The 16,968-nt window shown below is 40.1% G+C and overlaps 1 protein-coding gene across 3 annotated transcripts in view; it reads right to left on the reverse strand.

The window, feature by feature from the left end:
* Positions 1–16,968, reverse strand: part of OPHN1 (oligophrenin 1) — a 379,470-nt gene that overhangs the window by 9,854 nt on the left and 352,648 nt on the right. For 2 of the 3 annotated variants that reach the window (XM_077987907.1, NM_001261353.1), the window contains 2 exon segments: positions 10,826–11,149; positions 665–830 (listed from right to left, as the gene is read on the reverse strand). In XM_077987907.1, the coding sequence (XP_077844033.1) occupies positions 665–830; positions 10,826–11,149 (490 nt within the window). 3 annotated transcript variants of the gene reach the window in all.

Raw genomic sequence — 16,968 nt, forward strand, 5'->3', positions numbered from 1 at the left:
CACAAGAAAAAGGAAGACCAGGAAGCAGTATACTGAGAGCAGTCCCAGTCATTAAAGAGAGGACAGGCAAGCGCGTTGTGGCCAAGCAAAGCTGGTCCCTGAGCACTGCTGTGGTCCTACCCTAGCTGCTCCTTCCCTGGTTCCTTGGCTTGCAGCCCAGCCTCAGGAAGGCCTGTTGGACATCAGCTCAGCTCCCACCCTGTAAGAGGCTCTCTGGGGAACCAAAGTCATTCTGAAAAAAAATTTTAAATCATACCCTTTGCTTAAAATAAAAGCCTCAAGCATAAGTACAATGAACGAATCTGTTCATTAAATTACTTTTAAAACCAGTAGAAATAACAAGAAAAATCTTTTTAAATGTCCTAAGCCAAGGAAGCTAAAATCAGAAGGTAATAATATCACCATACAGAGATAAAGGAAGTTTAAAAAAATGGGTCTCCTAGCAGGTACTAAGAATCAAAGGTTTCAACTTTAGAGAAATCCCTCAGCTTTGAGCATTGAGTGGGATACTCCCAACAGGGCTGGCCTATGATATTTCCCTAGACTATAAAGTGAAGGATGCCCCAGGGTTGTGCACTGTATACCCTTAATATGGTGATCCTGAAAGCATTCCTAGTGGCCTAGGACAGGCCTTCAGTCAAGTTTGAGGTACAACCTTACTTACACAGATGATGTGATTTCTCCTGCATTGCCAGCCACAATATCTGGCTTTGGTTCTGGCTTTTGGGGAGTAGCTGCCCGGCAGGGAGGATCTGGAGGCCTCACTGGGGGGCGGATGATGGTTGGCTTTTCTCCTGGAGGCCGCACTTTGCTGAAACTGTCGGCATCCCCTGGAAGAGAAAATGATACCAGGAACTTGGAAGGTTAGCCAAACAGAACACAACTCATGAACAGGCACCCAATACGAGAGTTACCTGGGCCAACTTCCTTGGCCTCCATTTCTTCTTGGTGACTAACAATTCTGGCTTTTTTTTTTTTTTTTTTTTTTGTAATTTTTCTGGCAACTATCCCTTCAGACTATATTTGAACCCCAGCTCTGGAGTTTCAGATATCTTGGGTGTGTCATATCAATTACCTAAGTCTCAGTTTCCCCAGCTATATAATAAAGATCCACAATATATTATCTTACAGAGATAGTGGGAGGATTAAATCAGGTACTAATACATTTAGTGCAGGGCCAGGTACATAATAGGTGCTTACTAAATGTCTTATGATGATGAATTTGAATTGTTTAAATTTATCATCACTGAAATCCAGGTCTTTTCACTTAGGCCTTGACTATTACAGTTGTCTTCTAACTCACCTTCCTGCCTCTGTGTCTTTAGTTTCCTTGTCAGTACAAAATAAATATAAATACCTTTTAAATAAGATGGTTATAATAGGACTACAGTGAAACAGGTAAACTCACACATTGCAGGTGGTAATGTGAACTGGGTTTATTTTATCTAGAGGGCATCAAGAATTCTGGAACAATGTGGATGAAATACAAAATCATACATATGAGACAGTTCATACTTGTTGATCCAGTAATTCTGCTTTTGGGAACAGGCCCAAATGGACTAATCCAAGAGGGGAACAACAACAACAACAAAAAAAAACCTTAAGAAAAAGCAATTGGCACAAAAGCATGCATCTTATCAGAAAAAAAAATCAGACCTAACCACAAAGGCTAAACAAAAAATTCAATTCATACAAGCATTTAACCAATATATATTATGTGTGAACTGCCAAAAATTTAGACCAGGTCAAAACAAAAACAGGCATACAAAATAATATCAAGTGAAAAAAAGGTCCACGAAAAGTGCTCATGGCCTGATGAAGACCATACTGAAACAGACATGTACGCAACTATGCAAGGGTGTTAGTGGATCTTGATATTCATCCATTTTTTTCTACAACATTTACAGTAAATGTAAGAACATACTAAATTGAATCTACATAATACAACTACAAAATTTAATTTAAGTGTTTTTACACTGTTTTTCTGTTCTTTAAAGACTTTCCCAACAGCTCTAAAATGTAGAAGATAAAAGTATAAACTCCTTCATGGAAAATCAAGGCCCTCCTTGAGCTGGTCCCATATTATTGCCCCAAGCACTAACCCTGGACTTTAACTATCAGTTCTACTCTACTCAAACTGGTCTGCCTACTGCCCCATTAAGGCAAACCCTTGACCTTACTTCTAAGTGAGACAGAGTCTGGAATTTTGTAGACCTGGCTTTCAGACCTTGTTCTGCTGCTTCCAAGTTATGGGACCCTAGACAGGTACTTCACTTCTATGACGGTAAATTTCCTCATCTGGGAAATGAGTATAAAAACCCCTCCTCTTCATGTAGCCAACAGACACATGAAAAAATGCTCATCATCACTGGTCATCAGAGAAATGCAAATCAAAACCACAATGAGATACTACCTCACACCAGTTAGAATGGCAATCATTAAAAAGTTAGAAAACAACAGGTGCTGGAGAGGATGTGGAGAAATAGGAACACTTTTACACTGTTGGTGGGATTGTAAACTAGTTCAACCATTGTGGAAGACAATGTGGCGATTCCTCAAGGATATAGAACTAGTAATACCATTTGACCCAGCCATCCCCATTACTGGGTATATACCCAAAGGATTATAAATCATGCTACTATAAAGACACATGCACACATATGTTTATTGTGGCACTATTCACAATAGCCAAGACTTGGAACCAACCCAAATGTGCATCAATGATAGACTGGATTAAGAAAATGTGGCACGTATACACCATGGAATACTATGCAGCCATAAAAAAGGATGAGTTTGTGTCCTTTGTAGGGACATGGATGAAGCTGGAAACCATCATTCTGAGCAAACTATCACAAGGACATAAAACCAAACACCACATGTTCTCACTCATAGGTGGGAATTGAACAATGAGAACCCTTGGACACAGGGCAGGGAGCATCACACACCGGGGCCTGTTATGGGGTGGGAGGAGGGTAGAGGGATAGCATTAGGAGAAATACCTAATGTAAATGATGAGTCAATGGATGCAGCACACCAACATGGCACATGTATAAATATGTAACAAACCTGCATGTTGTACACATGTACCTTAGAACTTAAAGTATAATTTAAAAAAAAAAGAAGAAGAAGAAGAAAAAAAAAACTCTCCTCACAAGGTGATTTTAAGGACTCAATTAGATGACCTATAGACAATGTCTAGTATACAGCAGAGGTAAGTAAGTGTCAGACTCTGTCCTGCTTCTTGCCCTATATATGTCCCTATTCTTAGGTCTCCTGTGTATTATAACCATTCCTCAAGACCCAGCTAAAATTTCAACCCTCTGAACACCCTAGTAGGTATATGTAATTTACATCAATGTAAATGTTCATGAAGTTATTATATATTACCATGTATGTTTCTTTAAAAAATTCATCCATCTAGCCATTCTGGTGAGCAAGATATATATGTAAAGAAATAATGATAATACAGTGTGATTGGTATTCTAATTAAGGAAGAAACAAAACACTATTCATCTGCACTCATATGAATTGTCTCTCCATTTAGTCTGTATCTTACATTCTGGACATGTCATTCCCCTTAACACGAGGCTGGGTATACAGAATTGCAGCAGAAAAAAATAACCAAAATGATAATAATAATCCAATTTTTCTAATGTACTTTATACTATTCAAAGCACTCTCCCAGATGATAACTGCTTAATGTTTACAATAAGCTTGAGAGAGATGAATAAATAGGTCTTATTAACCCCATTTTACAGAGAAGGAAACTGCGGTTCAGAAAAGTAAACTGATTTGCCTACAACCATAGGTTAAATGGCAGAGTGAAGACTGAAACCCACACCTCTCATTAGTAATAAAAAATTATAAATTATAATAATAATAGTAATGGCAATACAATAGTACTGGCAAAATTTTTTTTAGCTAACCTTTATTGAACAGCTGTTCTGTTCCACATACTGTGATACTGTACTCAGTGGTTTATGCACATTTTCTCATTCAACATTGGCCATAATCTTGCAAGACAGAAAGTATTATCTCCGTTCTACAGTTGAGGAAACAGAGACTCAGAGATGAGAAGTAACTTCAGAGTTGGTCAGTCCATCTGATTTCTGAAACCTATGTAGTCCCAACTACCACTGTTCTTCAACCCTAGTGAAACATTAGAAACATGTAAGGAGCTTTAAAATTGTAAAGTACCTGGACCCCACACTCATACATCCTAGTTTTATTGATTAGGATAGACCCTGAGCATGGGTATTTTTAAAAGCTCCCCAAGTGATGCTATGTGCAGCCAAGATGGAGGACCACTAGGCCATATGATGTTGCTTCCTCACTGCACCCCACAGAGTAGCAGAGCTGAGAGTGCTGTCCCATTTCCACTGGTTACTGCTGGGAGGCAGAGTTCGTACGGGAAGTGGGGGGATTGTAAAGAAATGATATGCTGGACTGTCAGAGCTGGAAAACATGTCTATCTGAAACCATGCCCGTTCCAGGGCTATCAGTTTCCTTGATGAGTGAACCAGATGACATCCCTAAAATGTGAACTCTATTCATTCCCAAGTTATAGCCACATCCTAATGAACATGAACCTAGGGCCTTGGAAAACAAACATCATTAACCTCGTGTCCTCTTGGGCCCTTTATTGCTACCTCCAAATGATTATTCATTACAAGTCAAGTTTTGAGGTAGCAGCAAAGGATTTTCTTGGCTGAAGACCCCGATGCTGTTCTCTCTTGCCTCTAACGTGTCTCAGTCACAGTTAAGCCACAGTGTCAAACTGGTGAGGCAGAAAGGGGAGAGTCATGTAACTGGTAGTCAAGAAACCTGGATCCTATGCTTAATACTAAAACTAACTTTCTGTGTGACCTTCAGCAGATCATTTCCTTACCAGTATAACATGGGAACTGGACTGTTTTCCAGATGAATGAGCCAATGATCTAAGTCTATAAGCTTCTATCTCTCCCAGCTGACTTTTTACTTTTTTAAAATATACTTTAAGTTCTAGGGTACATGTGTACAACATGCAGGCTCATTACATAGGCTTATTACATGTGCCATGCTGGCCTGCTGCACCGACTTAAATGTTAGACCCAGCTGACTTTTATAGGCTGCTTTTGAAGTACTCTACATGTACTTACCCTGCTTTAAAACAACTAATCACTCTTTCTCTCTCTCTTTTTCTCTTTCTGAAACCTAAATTGAACGGTATTCAACATGGGGGTTTTGTGAGGGCTTTTGTGCCCAACCTTACACTCTCACACACACACACACAAAAGGCACACAAATGACCCCTGCCCTCTAGGAGCTCAAAACTGAGTTGGGGATATAAGTCATATTCATGGGAAATAAGTGTGAATACTATAAATCAGCATCCACATTAGAGGGCCAATCTTGGGTGCCAAAATATGTGAATCAAGGGAGAGCTAACTGGGGTAGGATTGTCAGAAGGCTTCATGGACAGAATGAGAATTGAGCTAGACCTTGAGGTTAGTTTGCCTCTTCCTAGGTGTTTGGCATGGTAGGGACAGGTTGTGGGTTGAAAATATGGCTCTGAACTCTTTTATGCCATCTACATTTTAGGCTTGAGGCTTCTCAAAGGGCCTTGAATACAGAAGAGTAGACACCCCATCTTCCATGCCTGCCATTTCCTGAGAGGTTGTTACCTAGTAATACTACCACTTCTTAAGCCTCTATTATTTTACCAGATTCTTTGTATAGCTAATCTAATTTAATCCATGCAAAATCCTTGCCTTCGATGGTGGTATTGTCCCCACTTACAGTTGAGAAAACTGGCTCAAAGAAGTAAAGCTGACCTAACTAAGATCAAGTAGCTAGTAATAGTCTCCTATGAAAGCAAAACAACTGCTATCATTTATTGAGTACTTTTGATATGCTAGGCATGTAGAGAACTCACTTTGTTGTTATAGTAATCCTATGGGCACAAATATTATCCTTATTATACAAATGAGAAAACTAAGGTTCAGAGAGGTTGTAACCTGCCTAAGGTCCCACAGCTAGGAAGAGGCAGAGCCAGGATTCAAACTCACATCTGGAAGATTCAGGAACCTGAGCTTTCAACCACTAAGTCTCTTGAGCCTGTAGTCTTTCCACCAAGCTGTACTTCCTTTTAATTTCTTTTCAACCTTAGTCCAAAACCTGGCTTTTACTACAAACTTGATCTCCCTCTCAAGCCCAACCTGTTCCCTCTGTCTCTAATCTCTGTCAAATGAGCATAACCAAAGAATCTTAACATTTGCAGATTTATTGGGACCTGGTGGTCATCAGTATTCAACCTTAGCAACTTTTTTTCACCTTTCCTTATACTCATCTATACCCAACCTGAAGGCACAGAGTAGGAAGAGGTTGTTTCCTCTTGTAGATTCCCCCAGTCTCCTAGAATTATCTCTTTTTTTCTATGACACTCCTCCATGCTCACCTTAAAGCCTTCCTTAGCCATTATTTATCCTTATAAAACAATTTGGAGTCAGGCTCCAAGAAAAGTAGAGAATAAAAACCAAACAGTAGATTATTAAAGCATAAGTCCAAACAAGAAAATGTGGATAATGGCCAGCAACACCCATTACTGCAAGAGCAAGTCTGTTCCTAATACTTTTAGAGCAGATGCAAATGCCACTCATAGCATTAGTCACCTCAGTGGAGAATTGATGGCTCTGTGACTGAGCAAGGCCTTACAAGCCCAAAAGCATGCCACCAGATGCAATCTTTCCTTTCCAGCCAAGACAGAGGAAAGGAGCTAAGAAGGGCCCCTCAACCCATGTCATAAAGTCCTAGTCCATGGTGTGCTCTTCCTTGTCATCTCAATACCTCAGGTAGAATGAAGGTCTCCTTGCTCCATGCTCCTACTAGAATTTCTTCTCACCCCTATTAGAACATGGATCACATTGGGCTGGGGCTGATTGCTTGCATGCCAGTGTCACCACGAACCTTTGGAAGGCAGAGACAATGGCTTTTCATCTTTGTCTCTCCCTTTGCAAAGGATTATGCCTGATTAAATAAACAAATACATGTAAAGTAGATGGGATATAGCCCTCCTCCCTCTTCATTACCCAAAGGGAAGTCCTAAATCCTTTTGTGGTAGCTACATGTCTGCCTTTTGCAAAGTCAGGACACTTAAGAGGCAATAAACTCAAATGAAGGCAGAAAAAAATATGCTTGTGTAATTTTGTACCCCCTAAAAGTAAGTGGTCCTTAGAAAAATAGAAAGGAGAAGGTAGCCAATGCAACTGAAGAAATATGGTATGAAGAAAAAGAGTCCCAATCTTGAACCCAAGAAGCTGAGGTCAAGCCCCATCTCTGCACCTTACAACCTAGGTAACTCTGAGCAAGTTGTTTTGTGTCTGTGAGCCTCTGTTTCTCCAACTATAAAAAGGGGAGGGTAAATCCTACCTCATAAGGCCTATCACAATGATTAGATGCAACTGAAGAGTGAAAGTATCAAGCTCATGTCTGGAACAGAAAAGGATCCTTGATAAAATTCCATCAGCAAACACTATTGATTCTTATTTAAAGTTGACTGTCATGGAAAAAAGCAATTTAACATGCACCATGCTTTTGTTACTTTTAATTGCTGAGAAAAAATGTGAAGAATGTTAAGGCCACTCAAATGTTAAGTCAAAGCAAGGGGTAAAGATGGGGGAGGACTGTGGCACAGTTGGCTCACTAACACAATGGAGCCTGTGTACTGATCCTCAGGATGGCAGGCAAAGTCCTAAACAACAGAGCTGAAATGGGGTGACAATTGCAAGGTGAAGACTGGGCTGGCTGAGGTAACAGCTGCCTCCCTCGAATCCCGCCATTCAGGCTACTGGCCAGTACCAGGAGCAAACAACTATCAGTTATAGCACAGGGTCAGAGCTGTGTGCAGCTTTTGCTTAACTGGTAACTCTTCAGATGCCGGGGGAATCTACTAGGAGAAGCAGCCAGAATCAGGAGGGGAGCAAGAAGGAAGTAAGAAGTAAATAGATAGTGTAGGTAAGGTTCAAAGAGGCAACTATACCAGAGGTTTGGGGGGTTCTCCACCCAGGCAAAAACCACCTCAGTTCTGCTTTCTGTAGCCAAAGCTGGAAGCATGGGTTTTTGAAAAAAGTTGCATCATGCCAGCCTGTTGCTAACTGATTGAAAGCAGAAAATGAAGCCAGGCAAAGCTGAGGCCCAGATTTAGATAGTTAGGCTGATACCGAACAAGTCAGATCAGTACTTATATTAACTGAGACCATTAGATCAGAGTAGCTGCCGCCAGCAGCCCAGGGTAAGACTGGAGGAAGGAGAAGAGGGGAATGCCACTGGGATTGAACTTTGCAGGAGGGAGGGAAGAAGGGCTGAGTTAGTTACTGTGTGCACTGAGCTGATAGAATCTGGCCAATCTCAAGGCTTGGCAACAGACAAGACAAATTTTACTGTGATGAGCATAAGTTGAGTTACCCAACCTTCTACCCAGATTGACAGGAAGGTCATGACATGACTTAAAAACGGAAGCAGAGGTCTACATTAAAGTTTTCCCTTTCTTGGCTATGTCCCAGAAGAGCCAAATCATAGTGAGAAGAGGGACAGGGGAGGGAAATTAGTATCATATTTTGAATGCTGATTATGAGCCAGATATTTTGTTATTCCTTTTAATCCTAGCAATAATAGTTCTATCAGGTGAACTGTCTTCCCATTTTACAGATCTGGAAACCAAGGTGAAAACAGCTTAAATAAATCAACTGTGATAGCATGAGTGATCACATCAGCATCAGTGGATCAAACCAGAGCATTCAGAGTCAACTACTTGTGAAAATTGTACTGGACTTGTAGAAATTATACTGAACCCCCTCCCATCCCCACATTGAATAGCTTTTACTAAATTGTGTTCTGAGACAATGCCGTTGGTTCATACTGAGGTTGTTATGTGAAATAATCCATGGAAGAAATTTTTTCCTGGCCTCAAAACCAGAAAAGTTATGGTTTACCTGAACAATTGGCTTGTTTTTACCTTAGGAACTTAGTTATATAACCATTGGTTTCTCTCTTTTTGTTTGTTCTAGAAAGTTTGGAACCAAATCTATGACACTGCTCCACCAAGTGTTTAAGGATTCATGGCAAATATTTTGTATACTAACTCCATTCCTGCCATTTCCTTGCTATTCTACCTTTCCCCAACCTCCCGATTCCCATTCTGGGCCTCATGTTTTCTTATCAGTACTCTAGAATCTAAGGTAAAGGCCAGCAAACTTTTTCTGTAAAGTGTCAGACAGTTAATATTTTAGGCTGTGCAGGCCATAAAGTCTTTGTTGCTACTATGCAATTCCGCTGTTGTGGCATGAAAGCAGCCATAGACAACATGTAAATGAAGGGGTGTATTTATGTCTATGGACAAAGTTTGAATTTCACAACATTTTCATGTCATAAAATATTATTTCCTTTTTAATTCTAAACATTAAAAATTGTAAAAAAATAATTCTTAGCTTACAGGCTATATAAAAAGAGGCAGTGCAGTGGGCCCAATCGGGTCCACAGGCCGTAGTGTGCCAAGCTCTCTCATCTAAACCTCAAGAGGACAGGGACTTCATTAAGTCTTATTCATTTCTTCAGCATGTAGAATGGGACCAGGTACACGGTCAGTACTCAATAAATATTTGTCAAATAAATTATTCTTAACAATTGTTTTAAGGTTTTACATTTTGCTATACTGTGAAATTCCTTAAAGCTACAAAGTAAAAGAGCTAAGACTTGGATCCAAGCCTTTCTGATACTCATATCCTTATTTTGTTCATTATATCTTACTATCTTCATAGAATTACGTCCCCTAAAACTCCCCTCTGGATTAGCCCCAATCTCTCAACATGAGTCTCAACATGTAACAGTTAATTAAATTTGCTGAAGACAGCCACACCTTGAATTTGCAATAATTTCAAAAGTTCAGAGCTTGGCAGAAGTTGTGCCCCTTTGTCCCTATTTCTCCCAAACTCGAAAGGGAGAATGAGAAAACAAGGGTTCACAGATTCACAGCTTCTTATAGGAAGGTAAAATGATTGTTCTGCCTCAGGGGAAAGAACGCTGACTTTGGTGCCTGTGAGACATGGTTAGATTTAGTTCCCAGCTCTGCCAGTTACTAGCTGTGAATCTTTGGCAAGTCACTTGCCTACAGCAGCCTCTATTTCCTAATTAAAAAACAAAAAAACAAAACAAAAAAAAACAAGAATAATACATTCTTGGCCAGGTATGGTGGCTCATACCTGTAATCCCAGCACTTTGGGAGGCCAAGGCGGGTGGATCACGTGAGGTCGAGAGTTTGAGACCATCCTGGCTAACACGGCAAAACTCTGTATCTACTGAAAATACAAAAATTAGCCAGGCATGGTGGTGAGTGCCTGTAATTCCAGCTACTCAGGAGGCTGAGGCAGGGGAATCACTTGAACCTGGGAGGCGGACGCTGCAGTGAGCTGAGATCACGTCACTGCACTCCAGCCTGGGTGACAGAGCGAGACTCCGTTTCAAAAAAAAAAAAAAAAAAAAGAATAATAATACATTCTTTACAGTGGGATTGTGAGGATGAGAAATAGTATATCAGCAATTAGTACAGTGCCAGGCACATAGCACTTGGGATATAGAGGTAAACAAAACAGGTAAAAAATTCCTGCCCTCATGGAGCTTACATTCTAGTGATTATTGTGACTGATTATTGTGATCTTGCCCACTGTTCCACTATTAGTGGTAGTAAACCGGAACAGAATGCCACTTAAATATATCTCCAAACTCAGAAGGATCTCAAGGTGAAAAGTAGTTAGGTTCAGCTCTGGCTCCCATGGGATTCCCAAGCACTTACCCTCCTTGTGATGGGCCAGGGGCCGGGGAGCTGGTCTCTTTATGTGGAAAGAGGGGGTCTTGGTGGGCCCAGAGCCTGGCATGGGTCCATTGGTGGCCTTTGGGGTAATCTTGGTCCCTCCATCCTGTAGCCTAGACACCAACTTCCCCACATCCACCTCTGGGCAGGGCTCCAACTTGCCATCCGAAATAGGCCTGCTTGGGGACTTCCTCCCAGGATCAGTTTCCCCACTCCTCTGAATAGGTAGTTTGGGGTGTTGTGGTGGCTTGGGGGTTTCTATGCTGCCAGTGATAGTACCATTCGGTGTTTGATGTTGGATTTCATCTGGGAAAAGTTGGTGCAAAGAGGAAAGATTAATGACAACTTTTAAAACCTTTTCATTTTGATACATGCATACATACTTAATTTTGAAAATTTGTGTACATTTTCAAAGCAGTTATGTCACTGTGGCACAAACCAACTATATCCCACAGAATCATTCTCTACCCTTCCCAGTTCATGTAAAGCCACAGATCCAATCCAAATAAGGAATTCAAGATCCGTGTATGATTTTCACCACCACAATTCAATAAGCCACAATAAACCAAGAGGTTTTATTAAAGGAATATGTCATTCAAAAAAGACTTAAAGTCCCCAATCAACAGTATATTCTATTCTTTGCAAATGAAGACATCATCAGTTAATTCTTAACCACTTCTCTGAAAAGTATTTTGTTAAGGTCTCTCAAATTTTAAGTTAATCAACATAACATACTTTAACTTCTTTCTCCAACTCAGAAGGAAACCTCCAACTGTTCTTTCCCCAGCTTTTGTGGTCTACAATTTCCTCTGACATTAGTACATGTTTTTCAGTGGTTCTGAGACTTACTGAAAGCTTTTGAGACCCTAATGAGACCTAGGGACCATCTCCCTAGAAAAATCAACCCACACAAATATAGCCAAAATTTTGAAAACTAATTTTTAAGTGATTCACAGAGCCTTCTGAAGCTGTCAATAAACCCCAGATTGAGAATGCCTGCTGTAAAGAAACTGTCACCTGCCATAGTCATAAAAAACTTTATGAGTGTAGTGGTTAAGAACAGAGGTTCCAGCCAGAAAATTGAAACCTCAGATATATATCAACCAATTGCAATACATGGATTTTATTTAGATACTGATTTTTTTTTTTAACAAAATGAGATAATAGGAGAATGTGGATACTGACTGGATAGTTGATCCTAAGGAATCACTGTTTTGTTTTATTTTCTTTTAAGTATGATGATGATATTGTGGTTTTGCTTTTAAAAGAGTTCCTTTCTTTTAGAGATATATACTGAAACATTTACAAATGAAATGACATGATGAGTAGGTTGGGGGAACAGGTAAGGGTATAGATGAAATAAGACTGGGTATATGTTTTTAAATGCTGAAATGTGGGGAGTTCAATATGTTTGTTTTCAATTTCTGTTTATGTTTGGAATTCTTCATAATAAAATGTTAAAAGAAATGCAGGCTCTGAAGCCAGGTGGCCAGGTCTGAATCTCAGTTCTGCTTCTTACCAACTGTGAGACCCTGTACAAGTTCCCTATCTCTCTGTACCTCAAATTTTCTCCTCAGTAAAATGGGAATAATAAAGAATACTGGTCTCATGAGGTTGTGGTGAGGATTCCAGGAGATGGTATACTTATTTCAGTGCCTGGCACATAACAGACACTCATTAATTGGTGGTTATTACTTACACTATTATGTGGTGGGTGGGCAGTGAGGCAAGAGTTTCCATGGGGGAAGTCTTGCTGCAAAGGTTTTTGCTCCCTAGACAGTTTTGTTCTCCTTGGGAATCTGCCACCACTGATGCCACTGCCAAAGGGGCCAGAACCAAGGGGAGTTCCCCTGCAGTCCCCCTAATTTTGTCCCAAAGTAGACACATAGCCCTTTATTTATTAACCCTAGTATAAGTGCAGCCAGACAGAGGCCATCAAACAAAAAAAACTACCAAAGGCTCACAAATAATGGCATGAACATGAGCACAAGAGTGCCAAGTAACTAGAGCCTCTGGCTTCCAGGACGTGCCTTGCGGCAGAGGCCATCTTTAAACATATAGCACTCAGGAGTAACTCAAGCACATCTACTCTCTCCAAACAATAAAGTGCATGGTGACATAAATTATTTCCCTCACATGCTTTAGCCCAACATCTCAGCTGCATGTTCCTATCTGAATACTTTCTTCTGGCCAAGTGACTCCATCTTTGCTCTCCCTTAGGGAAGACAATAAAGGTTGCCTGTGCCCTACAGGCCATAGAGTATCATCACCATCTCAAGAGGGTCAGTTTTCATAAAGAGGATCCACATACACAGCCTCAGAGAGGCTGCTACCTTCCACTCAGGAAAGTATCTTCTGCTTGCTAGGGAAAATAGGAAATGTAATGATAGAAGCCATGATGACTTCAGAGCTAGGCCTTTCAGCAGGGAAACTATTTCTAGGTTCTGGGGTATGGTGAATAAAAATAATGATAATAGTGACAATGATAGTAATAATGAGAATAATACTGATAAAGATAACATATACCATTACTTGAACACTTATACCATGGCAGGCCCTGTTCTAAATGCTTTACCTGGATTATCTCATATAATCCTCAAAGCAGCTCTATAAAGTAGTACATTGTTATTAGCCCCATTTTACAGATAAGAAATCTAAGGCACCCGAAGTCTCCATGTCACAAAGCTACTAAGTGGAAACGCCAAGTTTCAAATCTTGAAGTCTGTTTCCAGAGTCTATTTACTCTTTCTGAAGAGACAGTTCATTGCTCTGTCAGGTAATAAAAGTTCGGTGCCATCCCCTTTCCCTAACCAGCCATCCATTTCTACAGGAAAACACACAGACAAGCCTCAGGGACTATGAAGAACTGCGAGTGAATCAGGATCAGACAGTGAGGCCTCATAAATAGGCATGGGGCCAACCCTTACAGTGGAGGCCTCTCTTCTTTGGGTGGGTAAGAGGTGGGGAGAAGCTTTGAGAGGATACACACTAGTACTGTAATAGAAATAAATCAATTATTATAATACATTTAGGTTCATGCAAATAAGTGCTAGGAGTAAGACAGTACTAATACTGACTGCAAGGATTAGAGAGGGTCTTTATAAAAGAGGTAACTTTTGAGCTGGGCCTTGAAGAATTACAAAAGGTGAAGCAAAGTAGAAAGGGCATTCAAACAAAAAACAACTTGGAGGAATGAAAGACCATGCTTTGCCTAAGAAAATATAATGAAAAGTTTGGTTTGGCTTGAGCATAGGGACCAATTATAGATGAAAAAGTGTGGGTAGCTGGAGGTGAGGTTGTTGAAATAAGTTGGGTCTATATTATGAAGTCCATGAATGCCATGCTCAGGAATACAAACTCTGCCTTTGAGTCACAGAAGACAATGATTTTGGGGGGCAGAGGGCTGGGGGTGGGGAGAAGTGGCATTATCAAATATGCATTTTTAAACATCCCTTTGGGTTCATTATGAAAAGTAGGCTTGTTCCAACAAAAAATAGGTTGGACCAGAAAGACTGGTGGCAGAAAGACCAGCTAGGGGACTGCTGATGAGAAGGATCCAAACTAGAGCTGCATCAGAAAAGAGGCGGATTCAAGAGAGGTTAAAGAAGTGGAATAACCAGGGCTTAGTTATGGAGGTGTGATGGAGTCCATGAGAGGGTGAAAGGAGTCATGACATACTATATACAAAAGGGATAATAAATTTCAGAGTAAGATAATGAGATGCTACTGGTAAGTAGGATTGGTTCCTTCTCAGAACAGCGTTCACACAGGTTATAGGAAGTGTGATATTATAGTAAACAAATAAGCTTCAGGATAAGATAGATGAGTGCAAATTGTTCTGTCATTTAGTAGCTGTGTTAGTTGGGAAAACTACTCATCATCTTTGAGCTTCCAGTGCCTTCACTATAAAACAGAGTTCAGCATACCTACCTCTCATGGGAGTGTTGAACATTAAATGAGATGATGGATTCACACTCACAGAGAATGGCTAGAATAAATAAGACAGACTATACAAAGTATTGGCAAGGATGTGGTGAAATTGGAGCCTTCATTCATTGCTGGTGGGAAAGTAAAATGGTGCAGCTGTGGCCTGGTGTGGTGGCGCACGCCTGTAATCCCAGCACTTTGGGAGGCCAAGGTGGGCGGATCATGACGTCAGGAGTTTGAGACCAGTCTGGCCAAGACAGGTAGTGAAACCCTGTCTCTACTAAAAATATAAAAAATTAGCTGGGTGTGGTGGTGTGCGCCTGTAATCCCAGCTGCTTGGGAGGCTGAAGCAGGAGAATCACATGAACCTGGCAGGCGGAGGTTGCAGTGAGCTGAGATCACACCATTGCACTCCTGCCCAGGTGACAGTGCAAGACTTCATCTCAAGGAAAAAAAAAAAAAAAAAAAAAAAGGTACAACTGCTTTGGAAAACAGCTTGGCAATTCTTCAAAAGTTTTAATATAGACTGACCATATAATCTACAATTCCAGTCCTAGGTATATACCCAAGATAATTAAAAACAGACATCCACACAAAATCCTGTGCATTAATGTTCACAGTGGCATTATTTATAATAACCACAAAATGAATACAATCCATGTGTCCATCAACTGATCAATGGATAAATAAAATGTGCTACATATATACAAAGGAATATTTGTCCATAAGAAAGAAAGAATGAAGTACTGATACATTCTACAATGTGGATGAATCTTGAGAATATTATGCTAAGAGTAAGATGCCATCCAAAAATGTCCACATATTCTATAGTTACATTTCTATGAAATGTTCAGAATAGGCAAATCCGTAGAGGCAGAAAGTAGATCAGCAACTGTCAGAGGTTGGGGGAGAAGTAAATTTAAAAGTATTGGGTTTCTGGGATGATGAATATGTTCTAGAATAAGATAGTTGCACAAAATATACTAAAAACCATTAAAATGTATGCTTTAAAATGGTGGATTTTATGGTATGTGAATTATAGCTCAGTTTTTTAAAAAGTTAAAAATTAAAAATAAATGTCTAGACTGGATAACTTCGTTGGAGATCTTCTGGCCCAAAGCCCTCATCACCACAGAGGGACAAATTGAGGTCCAGAGAGGGGAAGTGACTAGCTCAAGTTATTCAGCAGGCTAGTAGCCAAGATTAAATTAGACCTTCTGTCTACTGACACCCAGTTCATTCATTTTTTGCACTCATTTATTAAGAACTTACTATATGCCTGGCACTGTGCTCATGCTTTAGATACAGTACGAAAAAACAAGTGTCCTCTGGCATATACACAAGTGTCCTAGAGTTTATATTGGAGGAGACTGTAAATAAACAAACCCATTCTGTAAAAATGAGACTATGGAACAACAGACAGGCATTGAATGTTCCCTTCTACTTTCTCCTGAATGCCAGCTCACCTCCTCTATGAAAGAGTTGATCCCTTAAGTGATAATCTCGTCATCATTCCTTATACATCCACTCATTCATTCTCAGAATATTTACTGAATACATGATACGTATACCAGGAGTTGTTCTAGGACCTGGTAATCAAATAGATTTTACATTCTAACGGGAAAGAGAGATAATAAACACATGAACAAACAGTAGCAGGGGATATGAGTTGCATAAAGCCATATAAAGGGATAGGGAGTGATTGGAGGAGGAGAAAGAACTATTTAAGTAGAATGTTAAGAAAAGATATCTATGAGAAGATGGCATTTAGCAGACATCTGAATGAAAGAGTGAGCCTTGTGAAGTTCTGGAGGAAGAATGTTTAGGGCCAAGAGAGTAGCAAATGCAAAGGCTCTTAGGTAAGTTTGACACAAGTAAGGACCTGCAAGAACAATGAGATTAGAGTAGAGAGCAAAAGAGACAGTGAGAGAGCAAAGTTCAGAAATGAAGGTCAGAGAAATCAGCAACAGTCATACAATGAAGAATAAAATGCAAATTTTATTCTAGATATGAAGGGAGGTTACTGAAAATTTGGCACAGAGGGAATGATGTGATCTGATTTCCATTTTTTTCATGGTTTCAGTGGACACTTTTATTGTTTATTTAATGGATCATCAATTTTGTCTCCCTACCTACAAATGGAATTTCATCTTGTTTCCATGCTGAGTAGTGAAACAGTGACAAAGCTAATCATAATA

The sequence above is a fragment of the Macaca mulatta genome, chromosome X, assembly GCF_049350105.2.
Source record: "Macaca mulatta isolate MMU2019108-1 chromosome X, T2T-MMU8v2.0, whole genome shotgun sequence".
In the NCBI taxonomy this organism is placed as follows: domain Eukaryota; kingdom Metazoa; phylum Chordata; class Mammalia; order Primates; family Cercopithecidae; genus Macaca; species Macaca mulatta.